This window comes from Cuculus canorus, chromosome 3 (genome assembly GCF_017976375.1).
Source record: "Cuculus canorus isolate bCucCan1 chromosome 3, bCucCan1.pri, whole genome shotgun sequence".
Lineage (NCBI taxonomy): Eukaryota > Metazoa > Chordata > Aves > Cuculiformes > Cuculidae > Cuculus > Cuculus canorus.
The window spans coordinates 96191291-96217685 of NC_071403.1; the positions used below are offsets into that span (position 1 = coordinate 96191291).

General features: G+C 42.4%; 2 protein-coding genes across 10 annotated transcripts in view; both read right to left on the reverse strand.

Annotated features, from left to right (window-relative positions):
• Window positions 1–5472: 5472 nt before the first annotated feature.
• LOC104058024 (corepressor interacting with RBPJ 1-like) lies at window positions 5473–12197 on the reverse strand. Its single transcript, XM_054061631.1, has 7 exons — window positions 12136–12197; window positions 10834–10905; window positions 10453–10587; window positions 8549–8601; window positions 7843–7926; window positions 7514–7606; window positions 5473–6052 (listed from the first exon to the last, which is right to left on the reverse strand). The coding sequence occupies exons 2-7, from the start codon at window positions 10901–10903 to the stop codon at window positions 6002–6004; spliced, it is 486 nt and encodes a 161-aa protein (XP_053917606.1). The 5' UTR covers window positions 10904–10905; window positions 12136–12197; the 3' UTR covers window positions 5473–6001.
• A 1418-nt stretch (window positions 12198–13615) lies between these two features.
• The window catches only part of TRAF5 (TNF receptor associated factor 5), a 28989-nt gene continuing 16209 nt past the window's right edge, over window positions 13616–26395 (reverse strand). For all 9 annotated transcript variants that reach the window (XM_009559470.2, XM_054061022.1, XM_054061020.1 and 6 more), the window contains 11 exons: window positions 24683–24827; window positions 23954–24178; window positions 22726–22783; window positions 21375–21476; window positions 20664–20828; window positions 20270–20347; window positions 19833–19907; window positions 19466–19558; window positions 18373–18513; window positions 17697–17865; window positions 13616–17185 (listed from right to left, as the gene is read on the reverse strand). In XM_009559470.2, the coding sequence (XP_009557765.2) occupies window positions 16608–17185; window positions 17697–17865; window positions 18373–18513; window positions 19466–19558; window positions 19833–19907; window positions 20270–20347; window positions 20664–20828; window positions 21375–21476; window positions 22726–22783; window positions 23954–24168 (1674 nt within the window). In that variant the 5' untranslated portion in view covers window positions 24169–24178; window positions 24683–24827 and the 3' untranslated portion in view covers window positions 13616–16607. The remainder of the gene's footprint in view (window positions 17186–17696; window positions 17866–18372; window positions 18514–19465; window positions 19559–19832; window positions 19908–20269; window positions 20348–20663; window positions 20829–21374; window positions 21477–22725; window positions 22784–23953; window positions 24179–24682; window positions 24828–26395) is intronic.

A 26395-nucleotide genomic window follows, 5' to 3' on the forward strand; every position in this document is an offset into this window, starting at 1 on the left:
CTCTCTATGGGCTACAATACAAACACCTGCCTTCTTGCTACCTCTACAAACAGATGCCAAGATTTAAGGTGATAAATAACCAGGATTAAACAAAGGTCTGAAATTCTCTGAAGCTAAGTATTACAGATACAACCTTGAAGTCTTCATCATCGTGCTTCCAAGCACATCTTAGATTAACCAGCAGTACTACAAAATGAGATGCAAGTGAAAAAATGGATGTTTTGTCCCCACATACTTTTGAGTCACTCCTATGGATTCTGTACCTGATCCTGGGTGCTCAAACACCTTAATAGTAGCAGATGGCCCCAGATGGCTGGCTCAGGGCTCCCTTTCCTAAGCGTCATACATGCAAAGCATGCATATGTTAAACAAAAGGAAGCAACTTTTACCCCACACAAGGTATTAATAAAGTATGGATTACATCGCTCAGCACCTTCGGGAGATTAGACAGGTGACTGGTTCCAAAACCAGATTACGTGAGTTCAGAGGATTAGTAAACCACAGTTGTCAGGATGCAGCCTACAGCACAGGGCTTAAGGCACTCATTGCCAGAAGCTGTGGATAAACAAATTCATGTTGTTGCTTACACTACTTCCCCATAACATTGCTAGAGGCCTCTTCCAGGAGGAAAACTACGGATGGATGGCCATTCTCCTGTGTTCTGCTACACCCACCTGATAAAGCACATCACACTGTATTTTTGCATTCTGAGAAGCACTGGACCGCATGAATCAAAGCCTTTCTGGTGGTGCCCTGCAATAGAGGAAGGGCTATTAAGCCACCCTCAGTTCCACCCGTGCTGGGCAGAGACATTGTAATCTCAGCCCCTGACTCTCCCCGGTACTGCAATCCATGCTGTGGGCTGTCAGCACAAGGGACCTCTTGTTCCCATTGTATGATCAGACAAGCCATGTTTCAAGCTGCAAGCTGGCTTACATCAGAAAGATGCTATGCTGGCCCTGAGAACTGGGTCTTGGGCCCAGGTCTCCCAATGACTGCCGTGTATTTTCTGTGCAGTTGCTGTACGAAGACATTGTCAAACTAAGGGACAAACTTTACAGAACGAGATCTTAATAAATATGACAGAAAGGCAAGGAAAAAGGCTTCAAGAAGCACAGTGAATTATGTGGTAATTTATGATCATCTGCGTATACTGTACATGTCATAAAATTATAAATTCCTAGGGTCTTGGCTAGATAACTAGACAGAGTTTCACCTCCGTACTTTAGTCAATCACATTTTGCTTCTACCAAATAAATCTAACCTGACCGAGCAGCAGATACCAAAGTGTAGGAAAATGCATGTGTGTTTTCTACATCAGAACAGCTACTCTCAGAATCTAATTGCTTTTACACCTGTTTAGTGATCAAAATGTCATATTCTCAGGGGCCTCTGCCAGGTCACAAACCATGTGCAGTACCTTTTCCAACCTTATTGTTTGCCGTGTCAGTGTGCCTAAAGCAACAGGTTGCACCTGATTTAGTCTGAAGGCTATTTAAATAACCAGATGTGGTATGAAGCAGTGACAGTAAAATGCTCCTCAGGTATATTTTTCCCTATATTCTGGCACTGGAGGTCTGAAATTATTTAAGAGATGGAGAAGAGCAGTTTCTGAAGAACTCGGCAGCCCCAAGTAGGGATGGTGCAAGAACACCTGATCCTTCCAGGTTCCTACTGGCTCTCAGCAACCTGTTCCTGTTGCATTCAATTACTTAGAAGTTAAAGGCTTCCTTCTGCCTTCGGCATACAAGCACCAGCAAGAGAAACTATTGTCTGTCCACAACACAGCTAAGAACAAGAACTGAACAACGCCTGGATTAAATTCATAGGACAGCAGTAAAAAACATTACCCATAAACAACACATAATTAGGTCTTTGCAGGCTAATTATAGGGTTTCAGAACAAGAAAGTGCAAAGCCAATGTCCAAAGGTAAGGATAAAAATAATTAAACTTCCAGGACAGTTCAGCTGGACAGCAATGCCACCTGCTGGCAGATTTCACAGCACTGACTGATGACAAGACAGGCTGCAATATTCTAACCAAGCCTCTCCTGACAAATACAGATTCCCCACCCTGGCCCTACTTTTCTCTTGCACTGCTGTAACCCAGAAAGCAGCTGATGAATGGAGAGCAAAATGAACACAATTAATGTTAGCTGCAGTGTTTAGCACCTTATTGGGCGACAGCACCAGTGGTCAGCATGCTGCTACTAGAACATTTGTCACCTTAAACATTGTGCCTCTGCAACAGATGCACACTTATCAAACTGGATATGAATGATGTTCTTCACACTGCTTGAAAACACTCAAAATATGCTTCCTTAGATCTCTCAGCACCGCATCCCACTCCTCCCTCAGAAAACACAATGTTTCACACTCCTTGTGAATCACAATTTAAGACCAAAACTGAACAGTCAGGAAAAAACACCTGTTTGTCAACAGCCAAATAAACAGTGATCTATCCACTGGACAGTAGTCTTGACAATTCATTTTGTCCAGAGACAGAAACAGAGAGTTGGGTGTTTGCCAATAATTTTAAGTAGCAGCTCCTCAAAAGCTTATCACTCTACAGCTTCAAATATAACAAGCAGCAGACTGGAGGATTTTCAGGTGTGCCCAGTACTTCACACCCTTCCGCAGGACCCACTACTACTTAAAATCCAGCCATTTCATGGAGTGCCCAAATAAGAATGGAACTCTCAGCCTTAAGAGCTGAGCAGGAACTTTGGAAACTTCTTTTGAAACATGTACAGTAAAGACCGGGACGATTACACTTAAGCTAAGACAAAGCACATCAGAGCTCCATCCAGTGGTCAAGGCCCCCCGTCCGCACCTCACGACGGCAAAGCTCAGCAGGCAAACCCAGGGCAAGTTACTTTGGCCTCTCTGACCTCTGCTTTTCCTCTGCATATGGAGTCCACTCAGTTTTCCTTGCTGCAAAGGATGACTGAGAAGCTCATATATTCCTACAGTGTGAGACATCCAAGTACATCGAAGCAGCACAGCTTGTCTAAGTTTAACCATACTAAATACTGAACAGGTACCAAACTTGCAGGCCCTGCTCAGCACTGCAGGGTGATATGCTTAGTTCAACGGAGGCAAGTACTTCCAAGACAAACTGGTATTCATTGGTATTTTCTTATCTTGATCTCTTGTACATTTTTGCACAGGTAAAGGAGTCAAGTTCAGGCAAATCATAAAGGAAATGAGTAACAAAGAATTGCAGTGCCCAGGAGAATTGGCTGAATCACTTAACTGCTTGCATCAACCACTCTTTCATGGTTGTTTTTTTGCCTGTTTTCCCTGCATAAGAAAATATACTTATGTAACTGTGCTCCACCCCCTTCCCATAGCTTTTGAGACTGCTACCGCTTCTATCAACTGCAGAGAGATCTTCAGAAACACCTGGTTCCTTTCCTGCTTCAGGACAATTACTCACTAGATCCAGGAGGTGCAAATGAGCACACTCCACCAATGGGACCAATGAAAACCACTCAGCCATTTACATTCCTGCCTAACTACAGCATACAAGCCCGAGGTAGGACTAGGGTGGTAGCAAGGGCTTAAAGAGCAACAGGCACAAACCCCGAGGGACCAAGCCTTATCAGTTCTGCTGCTTACGGCACAACTTCTTGTAAACTGATACAATACTTAGAAGAAATCGTGCCAAGGAGGATGGGAATGGCAGCAGCAGCTCAGAGAACATATCCTTCCCCTCCTTCCTGCCCCAGTGACTTCTGTTTCTGGAATTTCTGTTGTGAAAATAAAGAAAAATTTAAAAAAAAAAAACACACACAAAAATCAGCTGATTTCTGCATGATCCCCAGAATGGAAAATGGTGCAGGCACACAGAAAGTGGGGGTGATAGGGAAGACTGTCACAAACATGCAAAAAAGTTGTTTTCCCACCCGAAAGGCTTCTATTATTCAGCATTTCAGCAAGAATCTAAACTTGTCCAGCCAGGTAAACTTCTGCAGCCTGTTCCTTATCACCTAACTTCTCCCCAGAACTTCTCACAGCTGCAGGCTCCCTCCATCCCTACCTCAGACCTCTTCTATTGTTTTATTGTTCCAGCCTTCATCTTGCTCCATGATATGCACTTTTTTTTTGACCTGGTAGCCAGGTTCCCTATCAACACTTTGCACAGCAGGTCAATATCTCATGCTGCTTCACAGTTCCCTCCCTCAAATTTCTCAATCTGTATTTCATCACATTCCTCTACGTCTCTTACCTTACTATCACAACATTGACATGTCTCTTACCTTACTATCACAACATTGACATCTAGATCAGTCGTTGGTTCAGCTGCCACAAAAGTAATCTGAAGCAGTATTAAGAAGCTACACTAAGAAGCTACAATTTAATGAAGAGGCCAATAAAATTAATTTCTTTCCTGAGACAGCAAAGTATGGACAATTATTCCAGCCCTATGGGCCCGAGCTCACTAGGGAGCTTGTTTTTAACCCTATTGAGAATTCAGAACAGTGCTCCCCCCAAAAAAAAGCTTCCACCACCAGGTTCAAAGTCAAGGAAACTCCTGCTCTTGCCTATGTGTTTTCATGTTTTATGTTCATAAGAATATAAACTCTTCTGGATCAGGCTGTTAGTTTCTGAAGAGTTGCATCTCTGCAACAACTGCAAAATGTTTCACAAAAAAAACAAAACCCAAAACAACCTAGGGAAAACAGAGGATTCTAGCATCTTCAGAAGGTTTCACATGTCAAAATAGTTTTAAAATTATCCCTTGAGCAATGGTAGAAATCTTCAGATTTACTTACGCAGACACAAAGAGTTTTCATGTGTTTGCTCTTTAATGAACTCCCCACCCTCTGATCACTGTACGCCCGATACTCTTGTCAGTCAACTACTCTTGACTCCTTTTTTTGAGCGTTCCTAAGTCACACAAGGGACTCAAGTGGAATTCCCACATCACAGTTATGTGCACAGGAGCCTGCTGGGTAAAGTCAAGGCTCTGGAAGGAAGCAAGTTAGCACTGAGCAAACTACAGACACGCATGCTCAAGTTAACGCTAGCATCAACTGTATGTCCAGATCTGCATTATCTCACTGTCAACACACATGGAACGTCACTGTCTGCCTCTGCATCATTCCTATGGCTTTCTCTTTCCATTAGACTAGGATATGTGGTTTGTGCCTTGGGGCACTTCAGACAAAGGAAGATTTGATACACAGCTCACGGGATCAGGAAGGCAGGTCACAGCTCCAGAGTTTTTAGGTTTAGGAATGGCAATTCCAGAAGTGGAGGGTATACTGTGTATAGCGAGCTGTCTCTCAACAGCTTATCCGGATAAACAAACAAAACCAGAGAGGTTTTCTGCTTCTGTTTTGGGATAAAAATCACTCAGCTACCATTGTTGCTCTAGAGTATTTTACTGTCACACCTTCTAGTGAGAGACAGTAATAAACTGTCCGAAGATCATATATCAGACTGAAACAAAATAATGTATTAATGAACTGTCAAAAAAACATTTATGTAAAAGCATGTTCTATTTATAATGGTCAACTTGTTCTTTAGGACAAGTACAACCACTACTGGAAAAAAATACTCATATAGAAACGCCTCATCTTTCAAATAGACATTTACAAATACTCTGCTTTGTTTAAACTACTAGAAACACTAAGACATTTGAAACTAAGATTTCGTTCTGCATGCAGTTAGGATAGAAATTACATTATTGAACTTCAGTGTGCCATTTCTTATCATTGTCAACAACAGACTCTTAGGCTCTTCTAAAACACCACAGCCTGGCTATTACCTTCAGATCTCAAAAGAAGGACATGGATCTTCATTAATAAAGTTATCAGTTACTCTTCATTTCGCCAGTAAAAAGGGACAGCCCATTTGTCTTCACAACAGGAGAGTCTCGTCTTGTCAAACTTGGCATCCTTTTCCCTGAGTTTCCCTTTAGTGTTTTGCTAGGCCTCGTGATTGTTGGCTTGGTATACGTACATGTACATGTCCTTGGTCAACACTCTTCCCATTATAAGGCTGAGTTCAGAAATTCAAGGAGTTCTGCACGGTTACGGTCTCTCTGTAGAGCAGAGAAGCAGAGGCACCAGTTCAACAGACTTGTACTCAGTGGGCGCAGGCTGCAGACCCTGCCTTCTGTGGGGCTTTCACACCTCAGCACGCTGCACAACAAACCCTGCCACATTCACACAGCTGGATATGACTAGCTGCGAGCTAGCTGTGAGTGCCTGGAGAAAGTGCAAGACAACGGGGACTCAGAAGAGATGCTAGAGGACACAACCTGTCACTGTCACTATTTCATGATACATTTTCTAAGTGGCTCCCCGTGGAGGCTCCACTGGGTTGTCATCATGTTGCTCACAGCCTGTTCAGGAGGGAACTCGCAGGCAAAACAATGCAGTTCTCTGGTGTCTGAGGCAAATTTCACTGTACCCACAGCAAGTCTTTGCTCTTGGAAGCAGTACTGTTTTCTATGCATAAGCAGCAGCTTGCAGCATAACAGAAAGGGAACCATGAATTTAGCCAAAACAGTCAAAACACTTGTCTCCAATGTTTTTAAAATCACAATTCATAAAACAACCACTGAATCTTAAAAATATTGTGAAGAATGGAAGTTTTTCAATTTAGCACGTTTGTGACCATGGACATCAATCAAAATAGGACCAACACGAAATACCTGACACCAGTTATTGTAACATGCAGGTTACTGGACAAGGCTAACAAGCACTCAGCATAATTTAACACAAACTTTAGTGCCACTGAAAGACAATAATATATTTTTGATCATATTTAACTTGGAATGCTCAGGTTTGCTTTGGTAACTATGGAATGAACTGTTATGGCTGAATCAGAATCGACCAAGCCAGATACCTCAGCAAAGTAACACTTCTAACACGCAGTAACTCCTAGCAGAAGCTCTCTGCAAATCACTCTGAGCTATGGGAACTGCTGAAAAGACTCAACATATTAAAGTGCTGAGTCCAAACAATCGTTATAATAGCACAAAATGCTATTCATCATATCTATTTCTCTGGATATCTCAGCAAAAGCATTTGACTGCTTTGAGACAACAGTTGGGAACATGGTCTTAAAACTACTATCGTCCTTTCTTAATCCCTCTCTAAATAATGGCTAGTCTCAGATGTGTTAATAAAATACAATAAAGCAGCAATTACCACAAATGATCACAAAAGAAGATGAGGACAATTAAAAGCAGCACAAATTAAATCAACAAAGCAAGCCAGGAGCAAGCTAAATATTACAGACTGAAATTCTAAGAACCTGCACAAGTATTCCTTGGTTTATCTACTCATGCCTGAGTATTCCATACCCACTCATAACACAAAGCTTGGCAAAAGAATGAATTAAAATTTCTCAGATGGCATCTAACCACATTAAAAGCTACAATCAATGTACAACTCCTAACTGCAAGACCTACTCTTCTACAAAAGACTACTACTGGAAAGATATTAAAAGATACGGTATTTTATATTGGAGATATGTAGACTAATTTAACTCTTACCTCTTTATCCTGCTTAGTCTTCTTTATTTTCATCTTGATTTTCTTTCCAGTTATCATGCTGTAGTTTTCATTTTTCTTTTTGTTTTTAAAGAACTAAAATGAGATCACATATTAGAAAGACATAAGCTTTGCTTTATTTTTACTGTTACAAATCTTAAATAAAATCACAGACAATAATCTTTTATACTTCCAAACTGTCCAAAACAATAGAGACAGGTTTCTATTTACTGATGACAAAACTGGTGGTGTTATGAACATTTTTACGACAGGACAGATGAGAAGTGTTTAGATGAGAAATATAACAGGACTTCAAACACAGACAAGCATACCTTGGAAAGCTGGACAGGTCCCGTTTTCTCTCTCTTTTTCTTCTTTTCTTTCTTTTTCTTCATTTTGTTTTCCTTTTTCCTTTTCTACAAGTATAAGACGTGTACTCTTATGCTTACAGATTTACAAGGGCAAAAAAGGAAATTCAAAAGTAGCTCTAACAACTTGGCTAGTCAAGACAGCCGCTAATGCTTGCCCTTCCTACTGCTGAACAGGTACTGTCTGAAGCACACAGAAAGTAATGCAGCAAGGATAGCAACCCCTGAGATGCCGAGAAACAGAAATGGTCTGATCTCTGATTCTCTTTCTTTTAATGTAATCCCAAAATACAGAAATTACTGACCAGACAGTCCTAATAAAACAAAAAAACGACAACAGCAAGGATCTACTCTTCTCTCTCTCACTGACTAAAGTTTCTTCTAACAGAAATTCTATAGTTATCACGATTTCCTATTCTCTTCAGAAACTACTCTAAATTCATCTGGACCAGCAACAACCGGCAAAAGGAGCCTTTAAATTTTTTCTCCTTTAGTATACAGTCAAGTACATGCCAACCTGTCAGCTCACCTGCTGTAACTCTGAAAGTGTGATTCAGATTTACATAGCCACAGTCAAAAGCATTACATCCTACGTGACACTGAAGGTTAGCAAAATACAAAGAACTGTTTTCTGCCTCTTAACTATGTATTTCTCCTAATAAATGTTTACCTTTTTGTTGTGTTTTTCTTTTTTCTTTTTCTTTGATTTAGATTTAGGAGAATCTAAAACAAAACAAAAACACTCCAAGTTTCTCATTCTGAAAAAGACACTTGGTTTTACAGATAAGTCACATAGAAATGTAAAATGTAAGAAGAAAATGCTTTAACTCAGCTATATATACTAACGCTGGGCGGACCTAACCCTGGGAAAAGCAACACATTAACTTACTGCCACTCACTGGTCTAACATGGAAACTGAAAATACCTTATTTACTCAATGTTTACTCACATCGATGTATTATACTAATAGAGACAATATTTTTCTCTTCTTTCTGCAACTGTGCTTGACAGATTGCAAATATCTGTTTTATAGCCAGGGATCCCAACTCAAAAAGATGACAACAAATAGTACAGCTGGGGCTGACAACCACAGAAAATATTAGCACTGTTTAAGGCAAATGAAAAACTTTTCCTACTTACTCAACTCGCCTTCCAACTGCACGGTTTTTAGTAAAGCAGAAACTCACAAGTTTTATAAGCCAATCATAGATTTTAAAGATTATACCGTGACTGGTATGCGAGTAACTAAATTCTGAAGCACCAGCTCTGACTATGGGATTGTAAAGCTAGGCAGACTGTGAACTGCTTAGAAATCTTCCAACAGACTGCCTTCAAGCTATCAGCTCCGCAGTTTCTTTACAATACATTCCAAGCAAAAGATAACATTATAGGAATATACCAAAGCACAACCAGACTTCAAAAGGTAGAAAAGCTGAAGGTAAAGCTGCCCAAGAAATCTTCTTTTGGCCTCCTAATGACAAATGCAGCATAGGAATATCAGAAGAAACAATGAAAATGGTAATTCTACCACCATATTCAGACTCCTGGTAACGACAGACTGGACCCCAGGGGATGGTAGACCTGGCCAGAGGGCTTTTATAAATGCTTGCCAGAATCAGGAAAGGGGTACATTAAACAACATTGGGTTTCCTTCTGGACTCTGAAAATCAGTACCCTATGGTGAACAGACACTTGCTCCGTTTTACCCCTTTGTTCACATTCTTTCAGACTCAGTTTTAATTTCTCACCATCCTCGCCACAGTTCTCATGACCACAAACCCCAGAAGAACTTCTCCAGATTTCTGAACTGTTCACTGAACTGTTGACTTCCTAGGCTAAGCTGGGTCATCTTTTCCTACTGTTCACTCCTTCCCAGTTGCCATCTCTCATCATCCAGCCTCCCCACAGGCTCAATCCGTTTCCACATTCAGCCACCCTACCTCCTTAGTTCTAGCACTGATTTGCCTATTTGTCGCCTGTCTGAAGGGAACCCCCCTCCATACCCCACCTAAAAGTTGCATTCCCCATTTCTATATCCCAATGTCTCTTTTTCCACAGCAAAGTGTAACCCTTCTGCACTCAAATTAGCTTCATTTTCCATATAACCTATGTTACTAGCAAGGATGGAGAAGGCAGTTGAGGCATACAGCTCAAGAAAACAGATCATTTCTCCCACTCTCCTCTCAGTTTTCCCAGCCACTGCCCAGTGTCTAACAACCAGAGCTACAGCTGCAGTCACTAAATAAGAAAGGAGAAACACGGATTAAAAAAAAAAATGCCAAAAGAATGTCCATTTTGCAGTCCCAAGGAACATTAACTCCATTCCTGCTACAACTGACACAAGAGACTGGGACAACCTTCGTCATTCAAGGTCTTTAACTGCAGCTTACCCAAGCTATTCCAGTGTTCTGTTGCTAGGTTGTATTTTTACTAGATCTAACTCAAATCCTAGACAGTGTCTACGCCAAGTCAATGTATGGTGCTTTAGCCACATTGCAAATAAGCTTTAAATGTTTCCAAGAGTGTTATCAAAACTGGTAAACATCACGCAGCATACACAGGGAGGTAGCTTACCTCTGCTACTTGAAGAAGACGACCTTGATGATGAGCGTGATGAGGAGGAAGAAGTAGATGCAGTGCTAGAAGACGATGTGGATGAAATGGATGATGATCTGCTTCTACTGCGTTTACGTTTCCTTTTTTCTTTTCCTTAGGATAACACAAGGCAACAGTGACGAGCATGCTAGTAACTATGGTCTACAAAAATGACTCTTGACAGAACTTCAGCACAACGAACCCCTATTTTAAGGGGCTGATGGGGTTTCTTTCCCCCTCTTCCAGTGCACCATGGTCTGCTACCATTAGGAGGTGACAGTGCTCAACATTGGGGTCAAACACAGTAACTGGCATCAGACACGGGATGCCACAGCACTGAGACAAGTTGACAATGCCTACCTCGGACTTTCAGCTCTTCTTGTGAAGTTGCACACAGCATCCTGCTTTTGTCATCCTTCCCGTTATCCATACCTAGTGAGAGTCAAAAATGCATTCAACATCATAACCTCAAAAAGACTTTGGGGGGGAGGAAAGAAGAACAGTGCGGCAATGCAGGGAACCAAGGAGCCCTCCTAAGGGCAGCCCCATCGCCACTCCTATCAAACCACATCATGGATGTCCAAATGTGAGCTGAGATGCTCATCCTTTCACTCTAGGAATGGGAGGCGAAAACCCTGTTTTCCCGTCATGCTCAAAAAAACACATTGGCACAGAGGCAAGGGGCAATTTTTCCACAGTGAACCACACTGCAGGCACCCACTGGATTCCCAACCCTACCAAGGAGGGAGCCCACGGGGGCTCCTGAGGGAAAAGGACTTACTCCACACCATGCTGGCACTCACCCACCCGCTCCAGACTGGGTAGGGCCAAGCCAAATGGAGCCCAAGCCAAGCCTGAACCCAGCTGAACCAAACCAAACCTGAGCCGAGCTGAACTCGAGCCGAACCAAACCTGAGCCCAAGCTGAACCCAAGCCAGGCCAAACCAAACCCGAGTCAAATGGAGCCCAATCTGAGCTGAACCCAAGCCGAGCCTAATGGAGCCCTAGCTGAGTCCAAGACAAACTGAACCAAACCCAAGCCGAGCCCGAGATGAACTGAACCGAACCCAAGCTGAGCTGAGCTGAACCCGAGCCCAGCTAAACTGAGCCAAGCCCAAGCCTGAACTGAACCTGACCTGAACCAAACCCCAAGCTAAGCCCAAACCTAAGCCAAACCTGAGCCTGAACCCAGCTGAACCCAAGCCCGAGATGGAGCTGAGCCAAGCCCAAATCAGAGCCAAACCGAATTCAAGCCCGAATCCAGCTGAACTGAATCCGAGCTGAATGGAGCCTGAGCTAAGCCTGAACCTGAGCCGAACCTCAGCCTGAGCTTGAGCCGAGCTAAACAGAACCTGAGCCCGAACCGAGCCGAACCAAACCCATGCAGAGCTGAACCTAACACAAGCCGAACCCGAACTCGAACCCGAGCCGAGCCCGAACCCAATCTGAGACGAACCCGACCCGACCCGACCCGACTCGAACCCGAACCCGAGCCCCAACCCAAGCGGAGTCCAAGCCAAACCCGAACCCGAGCCCGAACCCGAGCCCGAGCCCAATCCCGAGCAGAGCCGAACTCGAACCTGAGCGGAACCCGAAGCCGAACCTGAGCCGAGCCCAGGCCGCCCCCCAGGCTGTCCGTACCGCCCCCGCGGCCCCTCTCACCGCAGACGCGGCAGCACCGCCCGCCCTGACCCGCCGAGACCCGGAAGCGCTGCGCGCGCCGGCGGGGGTGGGGCTGCGGCGCGCGGGGCGGGGGCAGCGCTTGGGCGGCTCCTGGGCCGGGCCAGGGTGGCGGAAGAGGGTGTGCGAGCCGGGGAAGGGGGTCCCTGAGGGGCTCTTACAGCGACCTTCCAGTACCCGGAGGAGCTACAGGAGACATGCAGAGGGATTGTTCGCAAAGGCTTGTAGTGATAGGACGAGGGGGAATGGGTATAAACTGGAGAGGGGAAGATTTAGACTAGGCATGGGGAATTTCTTCACCATGAGAGTGGTGAGGCACTGGCACAGGGGAAGGTGTGGATGCCCCATCCCTGGAGGTGTTCAAGGCCAGGTTGTATGGGGCCTTGGGCAGCCTGGTCTGGTGGGAGGTGTCCCTGCCCATAGCAGGGGGGTTGGAACTGGATGATCTTTAAGGTCCCTTCCAACCCAAACTATTTTATGATTCTATATGATTCAATAAATTAATGGTTCCTGCCACAAGAGTCTGGTTGCTTGTGCTTCCCAGAATCCAGAGGACACCCTCCCTGCGTTTCCACCACTTCCCACCTAGCTTGGCCAGCAAGGACTATTACCTTTACTTGGTGCTGCCCTGGTCTTCAGTTCTCCAATTAGTCCTGACAGGGCTGTAATGGTCTTCCTACAGCTCCCAAGGAACATCTCCGGGTGAGCTTTGTCCGCATCCCCAGCCCATGCTTTCCCCACCAGCATGTTGCTGTGCACTGCTACGTGGACACAGCTCTTTTATCTCCACACACGCAGACATAATGCTGGTTTACAGCAGAGCTGGCTGTAAACAAACTAAGGGAGTTTGTGTCCTGCTCTGGGACCTGGTTTCCCTTTCACAGTGCAAATGCTGCCTGGAGCAGCATATTGCTAACACTGTCCATCACTTCCACCCAACGTGCCATATTTATGGAGCTGGGACACCTCATGGCACTGAGTGAGTGTTTGATGTCTCATGGAGGAATAGAAGTCAGATGCCAGTGTTTTTTTCCTAGCTGATTTCCAACATTTTGGGTGTAACCTCACCAAGTTTTCCATTCTTATATTTAAAATGCCATGTTATCAAGCATGAAGGAGTCATGGGATACTGAAACAATTCCTGTCACTGGTCTGAACTGAAACAAATTTAACCTCAGCTGAACCTAAACCTGCTCCAAACAGAAATAATGGCCTATTTTGATTCTGATGGATCCTCAGAATTCATGGATCTTCATCTGATCTAGCTGAGCTTAGAATTTACTGAAATTCTATGTGCAGGTCCTTTTACAATATTCAAGTATAAACCAAAATATCTGTGAAGTGCATTTATTCTTATTTATTCTATTTTTGGATTGTAAACAAATATTCAGGACTCCATATCCTTCTAAAAGGACTGCTTAAATCCAGCCAAAAGGAACATATGCCACACTCGCTCCAGAAGGATGGTAAAATTATTTATTTTTCTAGTAGTTTACGTATACATTGATGGCATTGGGCTAAAAAAATGCCTGTAATGTATCAAGAGATATTCAAACAACTACAAACTGTCAATAAATACATTAAAAACATACCATATGCTGATGTAGAAATACCCTACATTCTTTTGGTTACTTACCCAGTACAATATTATTGAAAAGTTTTTTGGTGTTTTTCATGCAACATCAAAATTCTTCCTTACAATTCATGCTATGCAACATTTTTTCTTTATTAGGCATGGAATGAAATTTGAATTCCTATTTATAAGTCATAAAAATCACTGAAAATTTTAACATAAATGTCTCAGCTATTGTAATAAAAAGAACCGATTTAAAGAAGGTTGTCTTTAAAAAAAATAATTTTCTCAACTGATTCCTTATAAAACAGGCAGTATTTCAAAAGGGATGTTTCCATCATCCAGGATGAATCATTTGTGCTTCAAAATTTTAAAAGGGATATTCGTGGCAAAAACCTAAACCCGGCTGGTAGTTAGAGGACAGATTATAGTACAGACTGGCTAAAACTGAACATGCTTTAAAAATCTGTCCAGGAACACACTAAACACTTAATCCACGTCACTATGCCATCACCTACTCTAACAATTACAAATGGAGTTTTAATAATACTTAGCTCTTTTCATGCTCAAAATTCTTCACAAACATTTAAATAGTCCTAACACTTCTGCAAGTATTATTATCCCCATTTTATGCTTGGGGTGGTGGAGGTGGAGGGGTCTGGGAATGTGCCAGGATATAGACTGCACCCTTTCCCTCCTGCCTCCTTTGATTCTCCAAGTCCTTTATTACTTTCTGTATTTTACACTCAATGTACTGGAAAGTCCCAGGAAACATGGGTGGTGTAATTCCATCAGTGGTTATTATGCAAGTTGTGCCACTCTGAAAGTTACAGGACAAATATTAAAGTAATAATCAATACAAAGTCCATGTCCAAGACTCAGGATTGATGTTGTAGAATGCCACACCATTTTCAAACCAAGCTTGGTCTTTCTGTAACAAAGTGTTACGGATCCGAAGCCAAATTCTCTCTGTTGTACACCCAAAATGACTTTTAAAGTCAGTTGTGGCCATATAAAAGAATAAAATCTGGCCCTCACCATCTGTCCCTAGGAACACAGAAAGCCCCTACAGTGGCCCAGTACGTCCTGAAATTGTACAACAAAAAGGTCATCAAGATCAAAACAAAAATTTCAGGTGTACTAACTCACCATAAGGTACAGATAACTAAGGTCTCTTCCCTTCTGCCTCTGAATTTGAAAATATTTGTGTCTGTTTTATGTCCTGGAAACCATGTGGGAACATAAATGCCTAGCAATGAGATTGCAGATACAAAATACGGTATTTTGTGTTTGTCTTAGCATCAATCCTCAAATCATATTGTTTCAGTTGATATCAAAATCCTGCAAAGAAGGGGCAATTTTGATTTTGCCACATTTGCCCTCTTGAATTTTCTACCTTATACCTTGCTGTCTGTGCCCCATTTTTATTTTCATCCTGCCTAGTTTTACAGTCTTACTGTAAACCTAGCTTGGTTTCTTGCTGCCTCATGACAAGTTCCACGGTTGCTCTGCCAGTGGAGTGCAGGAGCAATGGATAATGATGTGGTGGTTCACTACTTAATCTGTGAGAGATGAGAGACACAAAATTCTGTCACTTGTAATAACAAAATGACCGAGTGTGCAAAATTACATCCCTCTTACAGGCACCCAAAAGGCTTTAAAAAGGCACGTGTATTCTTTGTTCCTCAGTGCCTGATCTTGATGGTTTTGGTGAGTCTCTGATAAACCCTGCATTATGCACACCTTCCCTTCCAGCCTGGAAGGAATTTGGAATAAAAATTAAGATCTTGAGACATACTTCATAGTCAGCAGTTGTTACCCAGTGGCTGTTTTGCTCTTTATCAAACACTAGAGCTGCACTAACTGGGAGAATTGAGTTCTTACAGCAACCTCACTCCCTAAATAATTTCCCCCTTTTTTTCCAAACATCACATTTCTGGCAGAGGGGAATAGTGCATGTTATGTGGGCTTCTTCCCAAGCAGATATCCAAAGCTCTTCCTGCCTTCTGTAGAGCTGGTAAGCCAGAAAGCATCTCTTTAGTGCAGATGTAGGAGCAAAAGTATAGGAGCCTTGCTCCCCTTCTTCCAGCAGCGCAGTCAAAGAGCTTCTAGCCATGTCCTGAGAGGTGAGAAGTGCCTGTGACCTCTTTTGACTTCAGATGGGGACTGTGGATGTTTACCACCAATGGAAATCAGTCCCAAGGCACTAGGCAGGAAAGAAAAGGACATAAGAAAGCTATTGTGACCTGGGCATACTCTGAAATATTAAGCTAGAAAATTAAGAGGCATTGGCATCTTCCTCTGCGCTTTCTGGAAAAAACAATTAAAACAAAAAGAGGATGCAAGATCCCAGATAAATGTTTTCCCTGCCCAAATGAAGCCATCCTTTCTGCTTCACAAATCCAGGAGATGGAGAGATCAAGATGCATTGATTCAAATGTGCTAATGCTGAAACTTCTCCATTTCAGACAGGTGAAACACACCCGCACACTCTGGCATGGCTTCATTTCTGTGTGAGAGATGGGAGCCCACAGGCCTGCTTGGGCTCCAGAGGGCTTGCTGAAGGAGTTTCATCTGTAAACACCATTCTGGTGATGGGAGCCAAGCATTCCTCCAGCCTGGTCTGAGACAAGTCTGGATTGAATGCATGTTCGCATCACACTAGACTTCTAGCTGCCTTCCTTAGAAATGCAGTCTTGAAAAAAAGGTTAAAAAAGGAAAGGCTGAGATGCTTTGGCAATTCATTATCTGTTATGCAGTCCAAAAGCCTTGAAACATTATCAGTGGCTTGATTAATGGCAATTCACTATTGCATGGCTAGTAGTCACCAAGAAAGCATTTCTTAATGGTAAAAAAAGTGACATTGATCGGGGAACTCTTTTCACAATTCCTCCAGATCAGTTAAATCCACAACCACTTTCAAAAACAGAGTGTCATCTCTGATGTAGGTGTTCTTTGTGTTTTCCAGGATTGTGTGTGGCACAAAGCGTGGACATCCAGAGGCAATATTCATTTCTCCATCTGGCCTTTTGAAACTGCTGCTATTGGGGTCAGGTCTAAAGACTTCCATGATGTGATTTTTTTTCCCACTTTGGTCCAGAAGCATAAGTGTAACTTTTTGCTTGAAGGGCCACAGCAGCAGTGAGTCAAATTCCCCTCTCATCACTACAAAGTAGAAAGAGATGTGCGTTCCCTTTCCTGAGCCATCCCCATTCAGGTAGGCTCTTGCACATAACCTGTACCCGCAGCGGCTGGTGTAAAAGGGCTGGCTGAATATGGAGAGGACGCGGCCTTCCACTGCTTCTTTTTTCTTCATCTTGTAGTCTGTGATTTTCCAGATTAATTTCCCATTGTAGCATGTGCCTTCCAAAAGCTTAAATCGTTCTTCATTTTTATTGAGCTGTGCTTTGTGGATATTGATCTGGAGATCATGTTTGTTAAACTGGCCTTCCAAAACAACTTGGAGGGGAAGGGAGGAGGGAAGAAGAAAAAAGAGAGAAACATTTGGTAAAATAAAACTGTCAGAGCACTAGGTACAAAGAGCAACCAAACTCAAGGTGACGATACTGAACTACTCAAGCTTTAGTACAGGCTGTTAACAAGTGTTACTACACCTGTTAATATTTTCATACTGTAATTGCAGCTTGCAGTTGAATAAGGAGAATTGGTAACTACAAACCAGATTCCATGCCTTACTATGGACAGTACCACTGCCTCCATCACAGTGCACCAGCCTGACCAAGGCCAACTTTCTAGCCCTGCATCACCACAGAAATTCAGGAGACATTGTAAAACAGGGGAAAGGATGCAGCACACACCGCCACAGCCTGGTCTTAGAAAGCAAGAAGAAAGCCCTTTCTGATGAAGAGCTGCAACTGACCGACTGTGGCACCAGAGTCTCTCCTTAGCAAGCCATAACTCAGCAAAAACCCCACACTCATGCAAAAAACAATTGAAAGTCCCAACACACCCAAGCGCTGATCATATGTCTCCATCAAGGCAATCTTCTGTTTTACATTTTCAATTGTATCAAAGAGGGGTCGCAAGTCTAATTTGCTTTGTTGCTGGTTTGCCATCTGTATTAGCTGCTTCACTTGCGATTCCAGGCGTGCAGACTTATCCAGGTGGCTGGCCAGAGCCTTAACAGTTCATGCCATTGGAAAAGGGTGGAAGCAGAGACAAGAGACATTCATAAAATCATCCATTTCTTTTGAAATAAGATAAGGAAGCCTTTAGCCTGTCAATAATATCAACTATATGGTGCATTCAAAAGTATTCTTCTGGCTTAGGAATGTATCCAAATGCTCCTTCACAATTAATTTGGCACTTAGTGACTGAGAAGCCACCTCTTACTCAGTCACACTGCATCACTGTATTCAACTGATTATTCAAATTTACACCTGCGTATTTGCCATGGGGATCTGGCCAAGAGGATTTACACAGTGCTTTTTGTCCAGATCAGATATCCAAACTTCTTTATTCATTAAAATGAAAAGACAATACTGTACTGCAAAAAAACAAGAAAGGCTTGTGAAGTGCCTGGGAGATTTGTAATTGCCCTGCTATTAATGACAACTCTTATTGGATAAACACATTTCAGGATGCAAGAAAGCAATTGGCCAAAAAAGATAAAATTAATGTCTCACCTGTGTGCTCACCATCAAGTTGCTATTTTTACCAAATAGTTGTGTAAACTGTCTGAATTCTTTCTCACACTTTTTAATGGCCTCTGCTAGCTGCTGGATTTTAATCTCTTTACATTCCAAGCTCTTATACAGGTCTGATATCTACATGTGGAGGAAAACAGAGTAAAAACACTATGGCACAATGAAATATAGAACAAACATATTAAAACATATGTGACTATATAGGAGAAAATGGAAAAGTTTACAATGCAAAGCCTGTAACTTAGATATAGTACTACTTAATTGACAGCATGTGGATAATCACAGCAAATACTGAACATAAAGTAGTCATATCTTTAATAGATCCATGTGGCAATAGGTGCAAAGAGATTCATATCTCTCATCTCCATCATGATGATCCATTCAGCTCTGTAGGGATATAATGCATGCTTACATCTACACGTTGCATGCATGTTTCTGTGTATATGTGTTTACTTTCCACCCCCTTCCCCCCAAACAAGGGTGCAACCAGTAAGAGATTAGTCAGTGAGTAGTACTAACTCCAAACCCAAGCTGTAGCATTTGGGGGTGCTTATTTTTAGCATAAACAAGCAGAAGAGTAAGTGAACCTCCAGTCTGGATGCATTCACCTTAGCAGGATTGGGCATACACTCAGTTTCACAAAAGCGATCGTGAGTGGAAAGACGCTTGCAACTGGCTCTGCATTGCTCCATGCTGCCTCTACAGAGGAAGCCTCTTGGGCATCTAAAGGCTCATTTTGAGAGCAACTATACTGGCTACCAAAACTTTAAAATGCTCTGTCTCCAAATTTCATATCCACTGTAAGCAGAAACCAAAAGCAAATGAGGTGAGTGATGGCCATGAGCCTCTGACCATGACTGGTGGAGAATATATGTGCCTGAGCACACAGAGGCTTCCATCTAGTTGACTTACTTCACTAGAAGAGCTTATTCTCACTTCCAAGGTGTGCAAAACCAATAAAAACCAGTCTTTAAAAATGCAGCTGAGCTAAATCAGGCAGCAAATGCTGAATCTCATATCATCCTCCAGCCAGCCAAGCCCTGCTGAAGAGTGCTCATTAAGTACAACTTACCTGTTCTTCTAGCTGGGAGTTCTTGTCTAAAATCTGCAGCATGTGTTCCCTCAGGGCACTGTTTTCATGTTCAGCAAGTTTCCTTCTTTTGACCTTAGTGAAGCAGTGGGGGAAGTGAAAGAATTAAAATAATAAGATATGCAGATTTTTGAAGCTGTTAGTAAAAAATTTATTGATGCAAGTATTTGAAGTTCTCCTCTGTGCTTTGAAAGTGAAGGAATGGCAGTCCTGGTTCCCTAGTACATCATCTTAGCCAATACCAGAAATGGCTGTGAAAGAACAATGATTGGATATTTTGATTAAGTATTCCAATGGGTTTGAGAGACAAATTCCAGTCCTAGTACGAATAAGATCTATAAAACAGTACCTTTACGAGACACCCATACTGCTTATATGGGCAGTCCACTTCTGCCTCAGGACACACGGCATGGTGCTTTTCAATCTGCATGTATTAAAAAAGAAACTTGTAGTGAAATAAATATTAAGTAACTTGCCACACTGATAAAATCTGAATGCCTGCATAAAGGGCAGATAAAGGCCAATATCTTGACACCACCAATCACATAAATTAAAATGAGTATTCAGACTCAATAGACAAACCTGATATACTACACAGTGTCAATGGTTTGCAATGATCAAATACCTCTTTTGTAGGACGGGACATACATCCCTTTTAGGACCACAAGAAGAAAATATTTAGAACAATGAGGATTTATTGGGTCAATGTGGTCAGCAATGTAAATTTCAGTTTTCATACTCGTGGGTGATCTGATGAACCACAGTATATGAAAAACATAATAGTACCTCCTTTTTCAGAACTATTTGTGAACAGTTTTGAAGACAAGGCACAGGATAGTTGGGACAGTCATTTTCCTCATGATTCTGGAAAAGAAACAGAACAATACAATGGTTTGCATTTTTGTAAAATAGTATACATAGATGAAGCCATTAATTCTGGCATGCAAAAAGTAATCCCAAACATACATATGCAAGCCCCAGATCACATTGTTGTTCATAACAGAGCAACAGTAATTGGTGTTATTTAAAGCACATTTATTGTATTTTCTCCTTCAGCTACTCAGCTAAATTTTGTCTTCGGGAGTTGTTAAGCCCCTCTGCAATGTTGGAAACTTTTCACTCAGCAACATTAAGAAGAAACATGCGCTATGGATTTCCAGGGAATGTTCTATAATCTTACCTTTATGTTAATTAACACCACATATTTATTACAGTACTGACACATTTCTTCTCGAAATTTACAGTGCTGGCTCAAATGCTCTTTCAAGTCTTTCCGAAGAATTTGATCACAACATCCGTCATTAGTGCATTTCACGTTTTCAAACAAACACTGCTGAAGATGCTCCTGCAACAACAAATTAAACCCTAAAGTATTTCATTGCATCTCCAGCTGCCCAGCAGGCTTACAGAAACATTCAGCAGTTTGGTAACAAACAAAACTCCACATACACTTTCCTCCATAAACTTTTTACTTTTCCTACCTCAAAACTGAAGTGAACATAGACATTTAGTGAGTCTTTTGTATAACTTCCACTTTTCCTTCAACTGATACACTAAAAAAGGACCAAATGGCCAGTATGTCCTGGCAGTTTTCTTGAATCAAGGTGTTGCTTAAGCATACTGAAGGTATGTGTTGACACTACGGATATGCATAAAGCAAACAGTTCTTATGGAACAAATAACCTAAGGCAAAGCCGGAACAAGCTTACAGCTGTAATATTCCGTGCTTAACATTTGTTACTTACAGTGTATAGCTCAGTCATATCATTTGTACTTAAACTGCATTGCTACAATAACTCTGAAGAAGATAATCACTGGAATTTAGCTTATACTAAGTACACAGAGTTTTCATGGAACTCAAAGGCTTCAAAATTTGATCAGGCAAACTAACCTGATATCGTCCCAGAATTATTTTCGAATTGCAGTCAGGAATGTTTTTGCAGAACACATACAAATTGAGAACTTCTCTTTTACAGCAGTTGTCTTTGAATACCTGTAAAGAAAGCAAACCAGCCTTCATACGCAGTCACATAAGATGTTATAAAGAATATAAAAAAGCAAAGCATCACACAAATCTTTTATGCACAAGAGTGCAGAGTGCCCTCCAACCGGAGTATGCTTTTTGATAATTCACAGTGAAAATGTATACTAAAAATATAAACTAAAACATATATGAATTTTCTATTAAGCACAGGGGTTTTCCCCTTTCTAGTTATTCCACAGATGCTGATACATCCCACAGACAGCAGGATTAGTAGCTCAGGAGCTACAAAACTGCTGCCAGAGCCTGTCTGTACCTAAAAGATGTCAGCTGGAGCAAACGGGCCCCAAAGGCCAGACCAGCTCCGTGCATGCAGCTCCGATGTTGGAGTGTGCACCATGCCTTTGGGATAGAGGTGATGCTGAGACATGCCTTCTACAGACTCTAAGAAACAGCACTGTTCCCAGTCGTGTATGCAGAAGCAAATTAAGCCCCCAGAGCAAACTTTCAGTCTTATTTAGAGATCTTCCTATAATGAGCACTATAAAGCTGCTCACTATTGCACCACTGACGTCAGACGAAGTAGAAGACAGTGAAAAACAAAAATCATGTGGAAAGTCTAATTTCAGTTTCCTATTGGGAGTAGGGGAAAGAAAGGAAGGAGACATTCGATTTCACTGGAAAATTCGTTCTGATAGGAATGTAGAACACTTTCAAGCTTTGTCATAGAAATAAGGACAAATGAATCCATTGCCAAAAGGACAGTAGCTTGCAAAATAAGAAGCATGAACTTGTCTTTTCCTTTAAAAAGTTACCAAAAAGTAAATTAAAAATGCAGGATTAATGAGTTATAATGGAAATAGTAAAGGCAGGAAATAATAATTCAATGAAAACAAAGACAAACAAATAAACAAGTCCCCTCGCTAAGATGGTGCATTAAAAAGGCAAGTTAATCTGTTATAAAAGACATCTAACAGCTAGGGAAGATTTAAAACTTTGTGAAACTCTTCGATGTTTCACTGGAAATACGGAGAACTATAATGAAATAAGTTCAGAACATAGGATATAAAATAAGCTATCTATATATCCATACTTCCTTTCTGGGAGAGCACCATCAAATATGCTGTTTCCCTCAGCATCATTTCAGAGACAAAAAGTGCTCTACCCCTGATGACTAACTGACTAAGAGCCACCTTATTCTCAGTTGTCTTGGATTTTGCATGTAGATGTTGACTGCTGAAACAAAACTACTGCCACTTACCTCATGCATTTTTATTGTTTCTTTGTCGACAGGACAGGTGAGTACCGCATTCAACTCTCTAAATCGAAAGAAAAGTCATGCTAAACCGAAGAAAATTTAGTTTATTTGATGAAACTGAGCTATGCTAGAATCTGACTCCAGCAGAAGTCAGTACTAGATACCACAAAAAACAAATAAGTGTTTTGAAAACACTTTCATCTGGCAACTACACAAGCAAATTCTGCCCACAGCTCTAAGAGAGTATTAAACTGTGACAGCGAATATGTAACAGAAAGCAGAGTTTGTCCTATATGCGTTAATAAGATGGTTTTTGATTAAGAGGACTTTGTCACTCTCTGGCCATCTGCTGCTCACAAATGTCACATCTGAAAAAATCCCATTGCATGCATTAAACTCAGCCTTTGCCTGGCACAAGCAGTGCACTCCTTGATGTGCCAGTAAAGGAAGATCTAATGGCTCCTGTCTTAAAAGACTTCCAGAAGTCTTACGATAAAGGGCAATAAAACATTTATTGAGGCTGTGCAAAAGGGAGGCAGCCCAGAGAGAGAAAGCGTCAAACATGAAGCATCTGAAATTCATAAAAGGTGAATGGCAACATCCATCCATCCATCTACATAATGAGGCTCCTGTACAGCCTTCCCAGGCCAAATCCTGCCCTCGGATACACCAAACAGTATGTAAGGTACTTCCAGACAGGTCTGCAGGGTAAACTCGTTTGTACCTGCAGATGAATCCCAAGTAGATGGATGCCGGCAGCCTTGTGATCTGACTGTAGTGTTGGGTAACACTAAAAACAGATTTATAACTCCACTAAAATCATAAAATTCTACAGAAGCAAGTGAAAATAGCTTAATCTAACCAGCAGTGACTGTTCTGTGAGATATCAATGCAACAAATTCATCCAGCCAACACGATGCTAGACAGACAGACCAAAACAGCGTCTCACGCAGTAGTACTTAAGCTTATATCAACAATTTCTTTAAGCCCACTTCCCAGCAGATACCAAACTATTCCTCCTGCCAGCACCAGGGAAGGTCTTTAAAGACAACTCTAAAACACTGAGCTCGCGGTCGTTGAGTCCAACAGAATCCCTCCATTGACTCCTTCAGCACTTTAACAGATCGGTACTGTTATTATGGTAGTCTATGCTGATTTATAGAAGGCATCGATTTCTTTTTAGGAAGGGGAGGACTGAGAGCTTGCAGATGCAGAAGGAGTTTGCACTGACCTCAAAGAAAGAATGCACTGCTGACAAAACCGGTGCCCACATCCTGTCTGGTGGGGATTGCGAAGGACGAGGTGGCAGTAGGTGCACTTGTACCTGTCTTCTAAGGTTTCGACAAACTTGTAGTCAGCATCAGGCTCGAAGTCCAGAGAGATGGTGCTGGCAGAGTTCTGGCGCGTGAAGATGCCTGAGAGACCAGCAGGTTCATCATAGGCCATGGGAGCTCCGCTGGGAATCAGACATAGGGAGAACCTCTTCAAATATTTCCCAAGAGTCACACTGTCTCAGCTACCCCTTGCATTCGGGTGCTGCTTATGGGAGGGCTTTCATTTGCAGCAGGGTGTGACAGATTTCAGAGGGAAATGTGGTGCCAACTATGTAAGAACAACAAAATGCTCAAAAATGACGGTTAAATGACAAGCATCAAGGCACATTTCTGTGGAAAAGAGTTTCACAATCTTATAATTATTCCCCAGAAAAAAAGATTTTTTTTATGATTTATCTTAATTTTCTCACAGCAGCTCTTACTCTCAAAAAAATTACAAGAGTCACAGACATGGTTGGACAAAGCAGAGGCCAAGTCTTGGCCCTACTGTCTACCAGGAAAGTCTACATGTAACGTAGAGCCCACTCACATGACTTCATGACTTCATTGCACTGATTCAAGTAGGAGACAGCTTTGTGGTGCACAGCAAGGGACATACAAAAAAACAGGCAGCAAAAGGATTTTACCTTCAGTTTGGGTGTTATAGGAGTCAAACTCTCTTAACTTGACATCTTTCTTTTCCCAGGTGATCACTTATCCACAGCAGTAAACTCATCCTATTTTATCATTTTTATTTGATTATGTGCAAGTTCTTGGATCTATTAGTGGTGCCTGAGAGAAGTGGTGAAAAAAAAAGAAAATTAGCAAGATTGCAATCAGAAGTTTGACAAATTTTCTCTCAACCTATCAAAGCGCAAACACAGCACAGAATGTAACGGGAATTTTCCAATAGGAAAAAAGAGCAACATTTATTTCCAGCCCTGACAGTCACAAGCCTTGACATTTATCTCAGGTCTCTCAGTGTTGCAGTACTTTTTTGCAAACAGCCCAAGACCCAGAGTTGCTCTGGTTTTCATTTCTTGCGGCTTTGTATGCAGAAGACATCTTTTCCTTACAGGATATGTACAAAAGCACTACACACCTTAGTTCTCAGTTTGTTTCATGGGGAAAGTACTTGATTTTATTGGGTGACCCACCCACCCCCAGGCTTTCTTACTGGGGATGTGACACGCTTGTCTCCTAGGGGGACTGAAGTCCTTACTAAAAATCTAGCTAGGCTCTTAAATAGAGCTTTAAACTAGATGTGAAGGGGGAGGGGGCCGAGACCAGGCTAGTTGGGAGTGAGCCTGGAAGTGGGGCTCCAGTAACTGAGAGAAGGTGTGCTGGAGAGGACCGCCAGTACATCACCTCAGGGCAAGTGGGGGTGATTATACCTGAGGACAGTAAGAATGAAACTGGCACTGTGGAGTTAGTTATTCCAAGGACCAGTCAATCGGGAATGAACTCTATTCCCTTTATGAGGCCTGAAGGTTTGCCAGCCCAGCTGAAGTGCATTTACACCAATGCACGCAGCATGGGCAATAAGAAGGAGGAGTTGGAAGCTATTGTAGGGCAAGGTGACTACGATGTCTTTGCTATCACGGAAACATGGTGGGATGACTCATATAAGTGGAGTGCAGCCATAGGGGGGTATAAACTCTTCAGGCAGGACAGGAAGGGTAGGAAAGGAGGTGGGGTAGCCCTCTATGTTAGAGAGTGCTCTGATACCCTAAAGCTCAATTATCGTGAGGAAGGGACTGAGTGCCTGTGGGTTAAAATCAGAGGAGCCCACAAGAAGGCAGACATTGTGATGGGAGTCTGTTATAGACCACGCAGACAAGAAGAAGCAGCTGATGGGCTCTTCTATAAACAGCTGGGGGTAGTCTCTAGATCGCTACCTCTTGTCCTCGTGGGAGACTTCAATCTTCCGGATATCTGCTGGAAGTACAATACAGCAGAAAAGAAGCAGTCTATGAGGTTCCTGGAGCGTGTGGAAGACAACTTCCTCACACAATGGGTGAGTGAGCCGACAAGGGAGGGTGCCCTCCTGGACCTGCTCTTTGTGAACAGAGAAGGCCTTGTGGGGGATGTGATAACTGGAGGACGCCTGGGACAAAGCAATCATGAGATGATAGGGTTTTCAGTTCTAGGCGAGATGAAGAAGGGGATTAGCAAAACAGTCACATTAAACTTCCAGAGGGCAGACTTTGGACTGTTCAGAAGGCTGGTTAGCAAAGTCCCATGGGAGACAGTCCTTAAGGGCAAGGGAGCCCACGAAGCTGGGTGCTCTTCAGAAATGAAATCCTAGCAGCTCAGGAGCAATTCATCCCCATGTTCTGGAAAAGGAGCCAGTGGGGGGA